Here is a 19,157-nt window from a genome sequence, read left to right as displayed (position 1 = left end):
ATAAGATAAGTATTGTATATGAGGAGGAATCATCCAGAAAATTACACTAAGAGTTAATATTATGACTTCACATAAAATAAATATTTTTTAAATCAATTAATAGATGCTATCGTATAATGAGATTAATCTATCATGATTTTCTTTGTCATCGAATTATATCAAAATTAATGTTACATAATTAGTTTTTATGTATTTTGAAGTCATAGAAAATTATTATAAATTAATCTCAAATTTTATGTATCATCTATATATATGTTTTTTAATGTATTAATTAATTTTAAAATATATTTATCTAATATGAAGTTATTGAACGAATTTAACTCTTCAGATAGAATTTAATCTTTTATATATATATATATATATATATATATATATATATATATATATATATATATATATATTATATATATATATATATATATATATATATATATATATATATATATATATATATATATATATAAAAAGAATGGATACATTTACTCAGTTACTCTACGTAATAACCTTAAATTTAAATTTAATTCATCTGTTAGTAAATATTTTAAGATATTGCTTGATCATATTATCTATCTTTTAATATTTTATTTTTTGTCCTAAAATCTAATATATTAAAACATTCCTTAAATATGTTTGATTTTACTATTAACATGTCAAGTTTTATTTCTCTATGCCTCCTGTAACATTTTTTTCAAATTTTCTTGACCTTTTAATTCTTTTGCAAAAAAGTATCACCTTTATATTTTACTGTTAGAAAGTTTTCGTATTATTTATTTATTAAAATATGGCAATGTCCATAAAGTGTATTGTAGAAGATAAGGGATGGGCATCTGTCACAGTTGTTTTGATTTAAAAGTAATTAATTTTTATGTTAATATATAATCTATTTTAATTAGAAAATGTTAGTTTTGTTATTTTATATTTTACCATTGGTATAATTTTATTTATTTTTTACTTTTCAAATATAATGTATTTATTTTATACTTTAACATTGTCATAAATTTATTTATTTTTAAATTTTAAATTATAATATATTTATTTGATATTCTCTCCCATTCAAAGACAGTTTTTTAAATATATTAAATAATAACTCAATATATCAAAAACATAAGTTATCTCCTATAAATAGGATTTGAGATAATACTTTATTATTAATGCAATTTTATTCATTAACTATTTAATTTATGATAGATATATTTTATACTTTAGCATTGGTATAACTTTATTAATTATTAAGTTTTGCAAAATACCATGTAGACGATGTTTAATTATTTCTTTAGAATTCATATAATTTTATTCATGATCATTAATAGACCATATTATGTATTTATCACCTAAATTTTAATTTGATCAAAAATATTTTTGAAAAGTGAAATTAACCTTTTAAAGTTACTCCACGTGTTAACCTTAGATTTAAGTTTAATTCATTAGTTTAGTGAAATATTTTAAGATATTGCTTGATCATGTTAGATTTTTTTTTAAAAATAACCATGTTTTTGAAATTAAATACGATAATAACCAAGATTTTAAAATTTTTCCCAAAATAACCATGTTTTTTAAGGGATGCGCCAGAGGAGTTGGCGCATCCCTTAAAAATTTTAGGGAGGCAGGCGCCCATGGGGTAGGCGCCCCAGTTGAACCCCCCATAAGGGAGGCGCCCCTAGGGTTGGCGCCTCCCTTAGTGGGAGGCTAAGGCGCCAACCCTAGGGGCGCCTCCCTTTAGGGACACACAAGGCACACACACACACACAAGGGCGCCAACCCTAGGGGCGTCTCCCTTATGGGGGGTTCAACTGGGGCGCCTACCCCATGGGCGCCTGCCTTAAGGCTCCCTAAATTTTTTAAGGGATGCGCCAACTCCTCCGGCGCATTCCTTAAAAAACATGGTTATTTTGGGAATTTTTTTGAAATCTTGGTTATTATCGTATTTTATTTCAAAAACATGGTTATTTTAAAAAAAAATCATCATGTTATCTATCTTTTAATATTTGATTTCATGTCCTAAAATCTAGTGTATCGAAATATTCCTTAGCTAGGTGTGATTTTACTATTAACATATCAAGTTTTATTTCTCCATGCCTTTTTCTTTAATTCCTTCTTAGGTGAATGAGATTTTTGAAGTTTATCAATTTCTTTTCGGAGAGCCTAAGTCGGTGTTTCATTATATATCAATTGTACAGTTTGACAAATAATTATGTTTCTTTTTTGGAAGAATTTTTGTCAGAATTTTCATCATCTTTCTTTATTTTTTTGTCTTTAACGAGGAAACTTTTTAGAAGATCTCTCATTTGATGGGTCATCATGAGGGAGAAGCATATATATTGAGTCAAACACTCACCCACACAAACGAGAGACACTACATATTCATCCAAAAATTTAAGGTGATAGGTGTATAGGTCCTCTCACTTATAAAGTAATTTACTTCCACTTTTTTAAGCAATGTGGAACTTAGAACTCACACTTGTTTCTCAACACAACTCACACTTGTTTCACAACAATCTCCTCCTCAAGTGTGAGTCCATTCACTATGCTCCCCCTCAAGCTTGTTTTTTCATCCACATGCTTGTACCATCGTTGACTAACACTCTTAATTGTCATGAGCACTACAACTGGACACGCCACTTAACCATTATGTCAGAAAGACTTTCGATACAAGGAGTCGGTCCCTTACTCGAACCAGACTCTGATACCACTGATGGATCATCATGAGGGGGAAGCATACACATTGTCAAACATTCACCTAAAGGTCAAAGAGTCACCCAAACAAATGAGAGAGACACCACAAGTTCACCAAAAATCTTAAGGTGATAAGTGTATGGGTCCTCTCACTTATAAAGTGCTCAACCTCCACTTTTCTACGCATTGTGGGACTTAGAACTCACACTTATTTCTCAATACAACTCACACTTGTTTCCCAACACCACTTCTCTTCTTTCACTTTTTCATTCTTCTTAGCATTTAATTAGCTCGCAACGAGCCTTTTCAATTCATTTTTTTATGCTCAAGAAGTTTTTCGAATAAGGTTGAAACGTCAAATATTTTTAAATTGTGCGATTTCTTAATGGCGGTTACCTTAGGTTACCATTTTTTGCATATTGATCTCAAAATTTTGCTATCACAATCTCTGTTTACCAAAAATTTCTAACTTGTTGATTAAGTGGAGAAAGAGAGTCTGAATGGATTTCATAGTTTCATCGGATTCCATACATAATAGTTCATAATCCTCTATCAATATGTTAATTTGAGATCTGTTACATCTTTACTACCTTCATGGAGCACTTGAAGAAAATTCCACATTGACTTTGCAATATTATGATGTAATGAATAAATGAGTATCTTTCTCACCTTTAAAATATATGATGCCTTTTTAGTTTCTTCATCTGACCAATCCTTTGGGGATTTTATAGCAAAATTGTCATCAACTTTAGTTTTAGGGAGAAAAGCTCTATCAATGATAGCTACCCAAATTATTTTGTCTACTAACATTAAGTGAATGTATATATTATCCTTCCAATAAGTATAATTTCCACCTTTGAAAACCAAGACTTTACTTTAATACTCCCTTTGGATCATCTTTACCCATATTATATAATTTTTGAAGTTATTCGACCTGATCAAAAGACCAATTCTGAGGTCAATTGTTGGGAGAAAGTATGGATTTTAATGGTCTAGAGGGGGTTGAATACACCTCTAAAAACATACCAAATTAAAAAGTTACTTTCAGAAATCAGAGTTCAAAATAAAATTATGGCATGTAGAGAAATGATTCCCTACAAAATATATGCTTTTTGGATTGATCGTAAAACTCTTAACAAGAAACACAAAATGAATGCTAAATGAAAAAGTATCAAATAATTAATGTCTCAATTGACCAAAAATCAATTTCCATGAGGTGTATAAAGTGAGTCTTTTCAATTGAGCAAGAAATCTAACATTACAGTTTTTAGTGTTAATTAAAAGAAAGAAAGTTCTAGAGTCTTATTCTAACAAAACCTATAACTTATTTACGAAATCCCTATCAAAACGATAAAACTTAATATCAGGTGATTATACAAAAAAGTCTAAACATGCAATCCTAAATAAAGTGTGTGTGTGTGTGTGAGAGAGAGAGAGAGAGAGAGAGAGAGAGAGAGAGAGAGAGAGTACACCAGATTTATAGTTGTTCACCAATTCGTCTTTGCTTATGCCAACTTCACTCTCCAATGGTTTCCAATTTAAAATTTGTTGTTCTTCCATTATGATTTTAACTATATTACATTGATTTTTTTTAGTACAATCATAATTCGAGATAACGGTGAAAATAAAGACATTCAATCGGAATCCTCTTTTAATGTATACAAATTTTAAAATTGAATTCTTCAAAATATTTACTCGGCTTCGACTTCTTATCTTCTAGCTTCAAAAATCTTATTCCAAGTTTCCATTCTGCATCGACCTTTACTCATCCTTATCGATTCATTGAGCCTTGAATTATATTAAGATGAAAAAACTCTAACTTTGTTTGTAGCAACTTCCACACACCTCTACCGATGTACTCTTGGAGAGAAGAACCTCCATCCTTTTTCACAAGTTTTTCACTCTAAGCCACAACACCACACAAATAGGTCAACCTCCTGAAATCTATAAAAGTCTTCACAAAATATTAATCACTAAAACAATCCTCCCCACATAGATCTTACACTCTAGGATGAGAACTTAATCCAAAAAACAATGGAAAATACAAGAGGTTGAAGATGAAGAAAAACTTTAGTTGCAAACTCAAAACAAAATTCAAAATCCTTTTTGAAAGTTTTAGAAAAGAATGTGTTTTGTGAGTTTTAAATGATAGAGATATTATGAGAGGGATTTGGAAAAATAACTTATATATGTGCAGAGATAAAACACAAAAATGTGAGAAAATACTCATTTGATTTGAGTCGCAAGTTGAGTTTATGAATTAAAACTTAAGAACCTATAAAATTGATATGCATAAGCCTTTTCACTCTTTGTAACTATTTTATTGTTTTTATTTTTACTTTTTGTGTCAAGAGGGCTAAAATCCCAAAAAAGAAAGACTAGCTAATAAGGCCAGTCACACCAGAATTCCTAATACAATCATACAACAAAGCATACAAGAAAGTAGGACATTCAACAAATTATAAGCTATCCCATTAATATTCAAATTAAACTTTGCTAAGTTATCAACACAGTTGTTGGTTTCACAATTAATCTTTATAACTCTTATCTCTGCCATTCCTGCCATAATACTCTTGATTTTACGAATTATACCCATGCCCTTCCTCTAGTTGTTGTTTTCCTTAATTAAATTGACTACTTCTTGGTTGTCAATTTGTAGTTCCACTTGATCATATCCTTTGAATTTCGCTACTCTTAAGCACTCCAGTACACCCCATAATTCAACAGATAATACGTTGCAATTACCTATGCTTTTTGAGAATCTACATAACCAATCTCTATTGTTATTCCTTGCCAATCCACCATCACCAACTGCCTTATTTGTTTGTAATTCATCCATCGGTATTGAGACAAACCAACCAGTATCTGTAGGAACATTATGTTAATATTCAAATAGAGAGAGAGATGAATTTGAAATTTTTTCTTAAGTCAAGTCCCACATTGTGTCTTAGTTGAAAAAATTCCTTAGTCCCACATTGCTTAGGTGATATATATTTTCTTCCTCACTTCATTATAGAAGGAAATTTCTTGTTTCATTCTAAAACACATCAAAAACTTATTTTTAGTTTTTCCTTCCTTATTTTAGAAACTTTACGTCTTTTGAATTGTCGAAGCGCTAACTTCTCCCCCTTTCTTTCTACTCGTTGAATTTTCCGAGTATTTTCTTGAATTCTCTTTAGAGAATAATGTTAATTTCTCCTCATATGAGTTGAGAAATTATCAAGTATAAGTTTTGGATTCTCTTTAGATAATTTTTCGAATTTCTCTTTGTTTGAGAAATAATTTTGAGTGGTCAAATGACCATTATTGAATTCTCTTTGGAGAATTATTGGAATCTCTCGTGGTTTTAGAGATTATTACTATTGGTCATTATACTAGATAATACAAGTGTTATTTATATCATATTTGAATGGTCTTTGTACCATCATATGGTGTATTTATAGACCGATTATCTATTGCGCAAGTAGTAATCATACAATATAGAATTGAGATATTTTGTCCTGAAGGCGGTGCGGTAGTTTAACTGCTTTGAATAACTTTGGGAAGTTCTGCGAAACGTCTTAAAGAGAGCGACCTAGTACGCGACTCGACCCGGTAATTTCTTCTGGGCTAGTTTTCAAAACCGTTCAACAACAATTTTAAGACCTTCCAAACTGTCATGGCTACGGAAAAAATTAATGGTAAAACAAAATGTGGATTTAGATGGAGGACATAATAGTATTGAAGCTGAATATGCTGGATATATTAAAGCGAACATTTACAGCTCAGAAAAGAAATCACCTTATCAAAAGAGAATGATTTCAAAATCATATTCTGAATGGACTCGCAGATGATCTGTGATTATTACAGTAGTTGCGATACTGCAAAATAGGTTTGGGATGCCTTGAAAAACAAGTGTGACATGAAGAAGTTGGTGCAAAGGATATGCAAGTAGTCACTATCTCAAGTATCCAATGGTATAGATGAAAGATTTGTGGAGACTCAATGTCATGAACTTCAAAATATTGGTTATGAGATCATACCAATGGTATGTGTTTAGATGAACCATTTTAAATTTCCTTTATTATTGACAAATTGCCCCATAGTTTGAATTTTTTTAAAATTATGCTTTGTTGCAAAATAAAAGAATTTTTAATTGAGAGTCCAATTATTTTCCTGAAGAATAATCTTAGAAACACGATCAAAGGGTAAAGTACGGGTCATTTCAAACAACAAAAAGAAATTCGGTGTAGTTCTGAAGCCATTTGGCAAATAATTAAAGAATCAGAACCACAATGTTGTGAACTGAATTAAGAATGAGAACCCTTCAAGGGCCCCAATTACTCTAATTGATAGGAAACAACCACCACCATAACGAAATGGAAATGATGTTTTCTCTTAATTAAATTATGAAAAACTAGGTCATATGATTAAAAAATGTAAGATCAGGCTTAAATCTCGTGATACCCCTAATGCACATGTTAACCTGAATGATGAGAAATTTATTGCTTTGATCACTAAAATCAATGTGATTGGTGATTCTGATGGTTAATGGTTAGACATTGGCTCCTCTCGTCATGTCTGTTATGATCGTGCAATGTTTAAAACATACACGAATGAGAAAGTGTTGTTGGGAGTTTCCCACACCACTAATATTGTCGGTATTGGAGAAGTGGAACAAAGTCTACCTCTGAAAAAACTGTAATCTTGAAGGATGTCATGTATACTTTAGAGATTATAATGAATCTTGTTTCTGGTTTTCTTCTGAATAAGGCATGGTTTAGTCAGTCTATTGGGGTAAATCTGTACACAATCTCTAAAAATGATATTTTTATGAAACTACTATGTTTAAGACTTTTATGAATGAAATTGAAATTCAATTTAGTAACAAGATTAAGAGAATTCGTTGTGATAAGGGAACTGGATATTATTTCAGTTTATTTAATGAATTTTATAAATAACATTGAATTGTACATGAAACGACTGCATCATATTCTCTTGAAATGAATGGGAAGACAGATAAAAAGAATAAAACTCTTACTGAACTAGTTGTTGCTATTACGTTGAATTCTGGTGTTGCATCTCTGGTGGGGGGAAATTTTGTTGACTGTTTGTTATCTTCTGAATAGAGTTCTCAAGTCAAAAAGTAAGATCTCTCTTTATGATATCTACTTTTAATATATAAAAGTTACTTACCACCATAATTACTTAATTACCCTAATTACAATCCATAATACAGCTAATTTCATGTTCCTATAAGTAATTTCGTACTAAACTCTATTTAATGATGACTATGATTATTTATTATTTTTTGATAAGTTGACAATGATGACTATAATTAAATATATTTTTGATCAGTTGACAATGATGACTATGATTATTTATTATTTTTTAATTAATTAATTAATTATTTTATTGGAATTTTTTAGAAGTTTATTTAAAAATTATTTATTAATATAAATATTAATTAATATTTTTATAGAATAAATAAATTAGTAATTTATACTATTAAAATGTGATAAAATAAATTACCTATCTTATCATTCCAAAATAAAATCAATATTCTGAAATCAAATTAATTATTATTGTAGTTTTTTTGCCAAATATTATCGTTACTTGATTTTCTTTAAATGACAAAATGAATTTTTTTAATAATAAATATACTGATTTTTTAAGTGGTCTTTCTGATGAAAATTAGGGTTTTATTTAATTGAATAAATTGATATTATTATTATTATTAATATTGTTATTTATTAATATTTATTATCATCATTATTAATCCCATTTACCCACTTAATAACTCAAAATATTCCAAAACCACTATTCCAAAACCACTGACAATATTATACCATTTTAAATGTAATGGATACAGATATGCAACTTCCAATACACGTGTTTCAACCCTAAAAAATCAGTATATCCACACCTTTCACTTCAATATTTTTTGCTTATATTTGAAGCAAACTTTCCCAAAAGTAACCATCATTAATGTTCTACTTTAACATCACATCAAACTTATATCTATCATACTTTTCAATAAAGATAGAAACCAAATTTGAATAATATAATATTAATTTTTTTGAAATCTAACAAATTTATTTCATTCCCCTATAAGATTACTAAAATACAATTTTAAATTAATTCCAGGTACAATATTCTGTTTGGATTCATATATATATATTTTTTAAAAATCATTATGTAAGAGGTTGAAAACTGCTCTAAAAGAAAACGGTACATTTGATAAAAGACACGACAATGACTCAACAGCTTTGAGGATACCACTATCAGAACTTTCGCCAAACATACTAAATGACGGTCGTGGTGTAGCCAACGTTGAAGTAAGTCGTCAACTTTATTCGTCCTTAAAGACTAAGCCAAGTACCAATAATAATATCAGATCAAAAAGGATATCAAGCAGAAACATTACCAAATTAGGAGTTAACTTATCTAAGAGGTTTGACAATACATTTGCTGCAACAACATCAAACCAAGATCCAATACCAGAATTGCAACTCAATGAGCTTTTTGCATCTGATAGTGGAGACGATAATATGAATGATGAATCTGACGGTATATTCTTAATTATTTTTCATTTGAGTTAATTTGTTTATGATATGTCATAGAATATTACAATATTCTTAACACAATAAATGTTATGTCAAAAGGTTACAGTTCAGCAACAAATTCAAGGTTTGATGAAGATGAAATGTTTAATGGAACAGATGCTATGGAAACTTTTGAAATTACATCAGGTATTTTAAAATGATTTACTATAAATAATATTTTATTATTATGAAATACAACTCATTTAACATATGAATTAAATACTATTGATGATCAGGAGGGTATTATGATATAGGGGATCCTGTCATTGAATGTCAATATTGTGGTGCAAATATGTGGTATTCGGAAAGGAAAAACAAATGTCGTCATGCGTCCAATCCTAAATTTTCCATGTGTTGTGGATCAGGAAAAGTTCAGTTACCTTTGTTAAAACCCGCTCCTAAAGTTCTACAACATCTGTTGTTTGACAACGAATCATGTGAATCAAAAAATTTTCAACAACAAATTCGAATGTACAACGTTATGTTTGCATTTACATCTCCCGGTGCGAAAGTGGACAATCGATTTAACAACGGTAGATGCCATCCCAATTTTCGTATCTAAGGTCAATCATGTCACCGAATAGGAAGCATGTTACCGATGCCAGGTCAAAATCCACGATTTGCACAACTATATGTTTATGACACTGAGAATGAAATTGAAAACAGAATGCATGGATTCAGGTTAGATATCTATTATTTTCCAAACTTTAAATTTATTTATTTAAGAAACTTGCAATAAACTGTTTCAACTCTTTTCATTATAGGTCAAAAAGTGGAGTTGATGTTAATATTGTGAGAAAACTATCTGAAATGTTATATGAACATAATGTTCATGCACAATCATTTCGCATGGCAAGGGACAGACTTTGTGAAGAAGGTGTTTTTGATTTAAAACTTCGTTTAATATCTGAACGAAGAAATGATGGAAGGATATATAATCAACCAACTGTATCCGAAGTAGCTGCTTTAATTGTTGGAGATGTCGACTCTGCAGAAAAAGAGACATTATAGTGCAAAAACAATGTGGCGAACTTCAAAGGATAGATGAGTATCATACCAGTTATTTAGGATTTCAGTACCCATTATTATTTCCATATGGTGAGGATGGATATAGACCTAATGTGAGGCACCGTGATAAAGGGACAAATATTCGCCACTTCATAGACATAACACAGTCAGAACAGAACAATAAAGATATTCCTTGGGAAGAAGCAACAAAGCGAAATCGACTTACAATAAGAGAGTGGTTGGCCTTTAGAATTCAATCAAGATCTAATGAAGCACAAACATTGTTGCGATCAAGGAGACTTTATCAACAATTTTTGGTAGATGGTTTTACAATGATGGAATCAGAAAGACTTAGGTGGCTTCGAAAGAATCAGTCAAAACTGAGGGTTGGCAAGTATCACAATTTGAATGAATATAATTCAAATGGAGAAACGCACGGGTCAAACACAGGTAAGAGGGTTGTGCTACCTTCTTAATTCGTTGGTAGTCGTAGATATATGGATCAACTATACTTTGACGGAATGGCAATATGCAGCTATGTCGGATTTCCAGATCTTTTCATTACATTCACATGTAACCCCAACTGGCCTGAAATTCAGCGTTTGCTTGGTTCTGTTCATCTAAAAGCATCAGATCGTCCTGACATCATTTCAAGAGTCTTTAAAATGAAATTTGATGAGCTTTTGTCTGATCTCACAAAGAAAAGTCTATTGGGGAAAGTTCTTGCATGTGAGTAACTTATTCCATATTCAATTAATCGTATTGTTATTTTCAAATTTATCATTCGTGTGCTGACTATTGTATATATTTTATATATTTATTTTTATAGATATGTATACAATTGAGTTTCAAAAGAGAGGATTACCACATGCTCACATCTTAATTTTCCTCCATCCATCTAACAAATATCCAACTCCAAGTGATATTGATCGCATTATTTCAGCTGAAATACTTGACCAAGATACCAATGAAGAGTTGTATAATTTGGTTAAAACTCACATGATTTATGGCCCGTGTGGATTTGCAAATCTATCTTCACCGTGCATGAAAGATGGAAAATGTTCTAAATATTTTCCAAAACAGTTTCAGCCTGAAACAATTGTTGATCAAGATGGGTTTCCGGTATATAGAAGAATGGACAATGGACATACAGTTCTTAAGAATGGAATTCAAGTCGATATTCCTATTCCAACTGATTTCTTAATTTCTAACTATGATGATCCACTAGAAGCCATTGTTAGTGAAACATATATGAATTTTCTTAACAATTACAAGAATCCAGAATTTTTGCAATCAAGAGCTATATTGGCAGGAACAATTGAAACGGTTGACATCATAAATCAATACGTTTTGGGATTCATACCAGGTATGTGTTATCCATTGTAAACATATTTATAGATACATTCATATATTTATATGTACTAACATAGATTTATAATAATAAAATTTCAAAATTTTTCCCAAAGGTGAAGAAAAGGAATATTTAAGTTCAGATTCTGTAGACACTTTTGACGGTGAAGGAAATGAAGCTTTTGATGTTTTGACCCCGGAATTTTTGAATACACTTACAACTTCCGGTCTACCTAACCACATGATTAAATTGAAGATTGGGACCCCTATTATGTTGCTTCGAAACATTGATCAATTTGAAGGTCTCTGCAATGGAACAAGGCTTATAGTTACAAGATTGGCAAACCACGTTATCGAGGCAAAGATTATATCTGGAAAGAATATTGGAGGGGTTATCTATATTCCAAGAATGGATATGACTCCAACACAATCTCCGTGGCCATTCAAAATGACTAGAAGGCAATTTCCCATAACTATATGTTATGCTATGACAATTAACAAATCTCAAGGTCAGTCATTGGATTATGTTGGATTGTATTTGCCTAGAAGTGTATTTAGTCATGGTCAACTATATGTTGCAATATCAAGGGTCAAAAGCAAAAAATGGCTTAAGATATTAATTCATGACAAGGATAACCATCCATTGAATTCTACAACAAACGTCGTGTTCAAAGAAGTTTTTGAAAACTTATAGAACGTAAGTTTTTCATTAGTTATATTATATCAACAAATATCGTTGTTTATTATTAGAATTTTATTGAATGAGTTGTATAAAATATACATTGTGTTTTAACATTTGTTTATATGGATGTAATTGTTTTTTACAGGGTAATGAATCATCACTTCCTAAAAGGTTGCGGGCAAGTTTTGTATAAACCCAGTTTTTTAAGGACCAAAGAATTGTACGAAGTTAAATCATTTTTGTTGCTGGACTTATTTCTCACAATGTTAACTAAAATTGTGAACCTTTTGTTTCAATATCTTTTGTTGCATTAAACCTTACTGTATCAATTGCAATTAATTTCAATATTTGGTAGTATTCATTACTATATTTTAAAACAAATGAGGTTCTGGTATTTCTTTTACATGGTTTATGTATTTTGGTTAAATAATCATTTATTATGAAGGTTAATATTTGCGCTTTTATACCTCAAATTAGTAACAGATTGGAAAATTTCATCCATTACTAAATAAATATATTTTTATTTCTTATGTCCAAAATCTCAATGATAAATGGAATGTTTATTCATAACATTAACAATGGAATGTTTATTATATATCAATATACCAATAAATTGTAAAAATATTTTTGTATTATATTTTTTGATTATTTCTTTAATATAGTATACAAAAAAATTAAGCAAATTATATTACTATAAATTAATAATGTTTTACTTTATTATGTCCCAAACTGGAAAAAGTTATTTGTGGAAATTTTTTGAACCCATTTATTGATCATTTAACATCCATTACATTAAAAAAAACTCTTATGCAATAAATTTGTGTACGTTGATCCAACCATATATATATATATATATATATATATATATATATATATATATATATATATATATATATATATATATATATTATATATATATATATATATATATATATATATATATATATATATATATATATATATAAACAAAAAATATATTATATATATTTTTTTTAAATAAATTATTGCACTTGCGCGACCCGTGCGAACGCACGGGTCCTTTACTAGTATTAAAGAAAAGACAACCAACCTTGTCTTGTTTACGAACTTGGGATTGCCTGGCTTATGTCAGAATTCTGGATCCGAAGCTAGTCAACTCGTAAATAGAGCCTATGAATGTTTATTCATTGGATAATGTCGTAAACAATAAAGCATATAAGTATCATGACCTAAATGCTAAAGTGGTCATAGAATCAAATGATGTTTAGTTCTATAAAGATAAATTTCCTTTCAAATTGAGAAATAGTGGAGGCACTGAATCAAATCATATTCATGTGATAAGAAGCACTGAAAGAAACAACATAGTAGAAATAGAACTTCGACAAAGTAAAATAGTAAGAGTTTCTAAAGACTATGAGCCTGATTATGTGACTTATAATGTAGAAGAAGATCCAATGAATCTTCAAGAAGCCTTGTCTTTCTGGATGCAGATTTGTGGCAAGAAGCTATTTATGAAAAGATAGATTCTCTGGAATCTAACATCGCCTTGCACTTAGTAGACTAGCCTCATGGTTGTCAACCAATCGTTTGTAAATTTGTTTTGAAAAGAAACTAAAACCTGATGGAACAATTGATAAGTATGAAGCTCGCCTTGTAGCTAAAGGTTTTAGGAAAAGAGAAAATATATATTTCTTCGATACTTTTTCTCAAATACTTGAATTACATCCATTAGGATACTTATTTCAATGGATGTTATTTATAACTTAATAGTACACCAAATGGATGTTAAAACAATTTTTTTTTAAACGGTGACTTAGAAGAAGAAATCTATATGGACCAACTGGAAGGGTTTATAATTCATGGGCAAGAAAACAAGGTCTATAAGTTAGTTAAGTCTTTGTATGGTCTAAAACAAGGTCTAACGCAATGACATGAGAAGTTTGATAACTTAATGATATCGAATGGATACAAAGTGAATGAAAGTGACAAATGCATTTATTACAAATCTAAGAATTTCATTTGCACAATCATATGTGTCTATGTAGAGGATTTACTCATATTTTGATCAAACATTCAGTCCGTTAATGATGTGAAATCATTGTTGTGCAACAACTTTGATATGAAAGTCCTCAGAGAAGTGATCGTGATTCTTGGTATCAAGATCACGAGATCTGAAAAAAGAATTTCTTTGGATCAATCACACTATATGGAGAAGATCTCAAAGAAATATAATTACTTTGACTGTAAATATGTGTGCACTCCATGCAATCCAAGTGTGAAACTGTTTAAGAACACTAGTGAAAGTGTCAGACAAATAGAATATGCGAGCATCATTGGCAGTCTTACGTATGCATCTGATTGTACTAGAATTGACATTGCATATGTCGTAGGGTTGTTGTGCAAGTTTACTAATATACCGAGTAATGAGCATTGGCAATCTATTTGGCGAGTGATGCAGTATCTTAAAAAGACTGTGAATCTTGGTTTGCATTATCAGAGATTTCCAGTTGTACTTGAAGGATACAATGATGCATATTGGAATATCTTATTAGATGATTCTAAAGTAACTAGTGACTATATACAATATAGTTTACGATGGAGTCTAAGATGATAGCATTAGCGACTGCTAATGAAGAAACAAATTGGTTAGGATGCTTGCTAGCTGAGATCCCTTTGTTGGAAAAATTTATGTCAGCTGTATTGATCCATTGCGATAGTACCGCGACTATTGAAAAATTTAGAACCATTATTATAATGGTAAAAGACATCAAATTAGAAGAAAATACATCAATGTTAGAGATTGTATCTCTAAAGGAGCTGTAAGAGTGATCATGTACGCACTGATGTAAATTTAGTAGATCCTTTGATGAAAGAGAAATTCCAGAATACATCAAAAAAGATGAGACTAATGCCTATAGAAAAATGAGTTTCTCATGATGGTAACCCTACCTAAATGACTGGAGATCCCAAGAAATATATTTAATGGGTATATATATTTTGTATGAGTGAGTACCTATGCTACATGAGTACTCTTGATAGACTCACTTATGTGATTATGGAACTTAGGTCGGTTCCTATGGGATTGCAAGGCAAAATTCCTAGAGTCTTCACTAAATTGGGATACACGTTAAAGCACATGCTATTAGAATACACCTTAAGAAAAATGTGTGCATGAGTTTGATGTCTGAGATAGAGTTCAAGACAGTTGTGTCACTCTTGTTGAATCGGAATTCTACTTGCTACGCAAAGGTTTAAGTCATAGACACCTTTGTTTATGCACAATCTTAGAAATGTTTGACGATACTTATGTAACACTTCTTTAAATTCAAGTGGGGGATTATTGGAACATTATGTCAATATTCAAATATAGGGAGATGAATTTGAAAATTTTCCTTAAGTCAAGTCTCACATTGTGTGTTAGTTGAAAAAATTCCTTAGTCCCACATTGCTTAGGTGATACATATTTTCTTCCTCACTTCATTATATAAGAAAATTTCTTGTTTCATTCTAAAACACACAAAAAACGTATCTTGAGTTTTTCCTTCCTCACTCTCATAAATCTCTGTCTTTCGAATTGTCGAATCGCCAACTTCTCCTCATTTCTTTCTACTCGTTGAGTTTTCTAAGTATTTTCTTGAATTCTCTTTAAAGAATAATGTTAATTTCTCCTCTTTGAGTTTAGAAATTATCAAGGATAATTTTTGGATTCTCTTTAGAGAATTATTCGAATTTCTCTTTGTTTGAAAAATCATTTTGAGTGGTCAAATGATTATTATTGAATTCTCTTTGGAAAATTATTAGAATCTCTCGTGGTTTAAGAGATTATTACGACTGATCTTTATACCAGATACTACGAGTGGTATTTATACCATATTCGAATGGTCTTTGGACCATCGGGTGGTGTATGTCTAGACCGATTATCTATTGTGCAAATAGTAACCGTACAATATAGATCTGAGTTGTTTTAACTTAAGGCGGTGCGGTAGTTCGACTGCTTTACATAATTTTGAGCAATGTCGCGAAACGTTTTAAAGAGAGACTTATTATACGACTTGACCCGATAATTTCTTCTGTTTAGCTAATTTTCAAAATTATGAAACAATAATATTTGATTTCTTCCCGTAACCATAAACGGTTTATCTAACTCTACAAGTATATGTAAACTCATGATTTGATTATAACTTCTAACTTTTGATCTAATGTCTTGGATTATATTGGAGGGAGCTTAATAACAAGTAATGTCAGTTTGTTAGAAATTTTATTATTTTTAATTTAATGACTTTGAATTTACTTATTTTTTAAAAATGGGTTCTACTTATTTCAACATGAAAACATATATATTTTAAGTAAAAGTTAAAATAGTATTAGATGTGCCAATTTTCACTTTTTTTAATGTGCTTTTCTAAACAGCCTCCTACTATTTATTACATCAGTGTTCTTTTTAAGAGTTAATTTATTGATACAAAGGTAGATTAGTGCTCGATACACATAGTCCCTGAATTAATTTCCACTAATCTTTACTTTAAATTATTATATTATAATTTTTTTTATAGTTTAAATTTATTACTATTATAGTATCGTAACCAAAAGAAGAATTAACAAACCCTAACAAAATCTAAAAAAAAAAACTCTCAAGTCTCAATAATTGTGCCAGGGAACATGGTTTACTAAAAAAATCTAAAAATTAGATTGAACCACGTTAGTTAGACTTTTTTATTTCAGTTATTAATTAAGTAAATTAAAGCACTTTTTCCACGAGTGATATCAATATCATAATCGTAAAGTGAAGAATCTCCAAAAGGTGCTTCCAAGAAAAAGCCAAGTTAGTACGTAGGACCTGTAATAGAGTAGCCATATAAATAAGCTGCGGCACATACAGCAAAAGTCATTATAACTTATAAGCTCCATCTCGATTATTACAATCAAACAACAAAAGATAATGGCCAAAGTTCATCCTCAAAAACAAGAACCTACAACATCATCTCAGTCTCATGATGATAAATGTCTTAATAAAAGAGAGAGATATACCGTATGGATGAAATCACTCGTTCTTCACTCTAATGGTTGCACTGTCTATGATTCAAATGGTAGCATAGTTTATAGAGTTGATAACTATGATAGAAAGGGTGGAAGAGAAGTTAATCTCATGAATCTACAAGGAAATGTTGTCTGCACCATCAAAAAGAGATTACTAGCTTTTGGATGTTGGGAAGGTCACAAATACTGCAACAATTCTGATTCTAGAAGTCATGAGGAGCAACCATGGTTTCAAGTTAAAAGATGTCTCACTGGGAAAACAGCATGTGAGATTAAAGTTGGGTCCCTAAATTTGTGGATAGAAAGAATGAGTATTGGAAAATCATTTGGTTTTCGGATAATAAACAAAAATGGAGAAATGATAGCAGAGGCAAAGCAAAAAGAGTCTTGTTCAGGGATTGTTTTGAGTAATGATGTTCTAACTTTGGATTTGGCAGCTGGAACGGATCATTCCCTTATAATGGCTTTGATTATAGTGTATGGATTGATGTGTGGCTTAATGTAAATTAATTTTGTATTTTGTGTTTGGTTGAGTTGTTTGAAAAAAATGATTGTAAATTTAATGGATCTATACTAAAATCTTGGTCGAATCATTTTTTTTATAGTATTTCAAACACTCTCAGATTGTCTTAGAATTTCTACGCAGGAATACCTATGATAATTCAGTCTATATTCGAGTTTGCACAAGACCGATGAAAACGAATGTAGGGAAGATGAAATCCAAAATTTTGTGTAAAGAAGATAGGCTTTTTAAATGTGTTTTTTTAAATCTGGAATATTCAATTTATAGGTCAAACTGATGTTGTTTCATAAGGTTGCGACCCTTGACGAAATACATACTTTTAACAACACTTTTGCTAAATGATGCATTATTTCGCCTACAACAACAGTTTTCAAATGTTGCACGTTTTCGTCTACAACAAAATTTCCAGAGGTTGTATTGTTTCATATTCTGCAACACTTTACGAAGTGTTGCCTATTTCTGAATTCAAAATAAAAACTGTCTACTACAACACTTCACAAGTGTTGCCTATTTCTGAATTAAAAAATTAACCTTCGGTTGCATATTTTCTTGTCATTTTGTAACACACTCAAGATTATTAATTCTTAATAATTTACAACAATCATCCACCTGTTCTAATAATGACAAGACCAATTACAGAAAAAGACAGTAAAATAATGTTAACACAGTTAAGTATCTTTCGATTTAAACTTAACCTTAGTAAGGATAATGTAAAGTTTAATCGAAATGTTAGGTAGTTATGCTTTGAACCTTTATCCATTGTGATTATATCGACGTTACCTTATACGCATTCTTTAATGGTTCTTCGCCTACATCTCTCGCCTAGCACTATGTTTGGATGTGTGTTTTTCCTGTTTTCGTAAATTTTTCATGAGAGAAACTTCAACTCTCAGTTTGAGATGAAACCATCTCAAAATTCATATAGGTGAAGTTCATTTTAAATATGTAATAGTCAACATATCCTCGATATAGAACTTTATTAAGAGTTTGAAAAAACTTAACCCTTAATATGTAATAGTCAACATTATCACAAAATGATGCGCGTACATCCAAATCAACTACTTGTTGTTACCCATTGAATCTTAGGTTAAGGTCTGTTAACTTCAGATTGGGTTGCTATCGTTGTTAGAACCCTTATTCAAATAGTTTCAATCTCATACCTCCCAAGATGGTCTTTACTAAATCTCTGGCCAGTGGCTTAGTAAATGGGTCAAGCAAATTATAACTCGATCGCATATACGTGAATGAAATGATTAAATCCTTAATCAATTTTATCACGAAAAAATATCTAAGTCATATTTTCCTAGATGTTCTATTATAC

The 19,157-nt window shown here is 30.3% G+C and overlaps 1 protein-coding gene and 1 pseudogene across 1 annotated transcript; both read left to right on the top strand.

Annotated features, from left to right (window-relative positions):
- Window positions 1-7,655: 7,655 nt before the first annotated feature.
- On the top strand, window positions 7,656-12,309 carry LOC127102044 (uncharacterized; annotated as a pseudogene).
- A 4,906-nt stretch (window positions 12,310-17,215) lies between these two features.
- Window positions 17,216-17,818, top strand: LOC127106561 (protein LURP-one-related 4). Its single transcript, XM_051043842.1, has one exon. It carries the CDS (start codon window positions 17,216-17,218, stop codon window positions 17,816-17,818), a length of 603 nt encoding a protein of 200 aa, XP_050899799.1.
- The last annotated feature ends 1,339 nt before the right edge of the window (window positions 17,819-19,157 follow it).

The sequence above is a fragment of the Lathyrus oleraceus genome, chromosome 7, assembly GCF_024323335.1.
Source record: "Lathyrus oleraceus cultivar Zhongwan6 chromosome 7, CAAS_Psat_ZW6_1.0, whole genome shotgun sequence".
NCBI classification, from domain to species: domain Eukaryota; kingdom Viridiplantae; phylum Streptophyta; class Magnoliopsida; order Fabales; family Fabaceae; genus Lathyrus; species Lathyrus oleraceus.
Note: the sequence above shows the minus strand (reverse complement) of the source record. Positions and strands in the feature narration are given on the sequence as shown.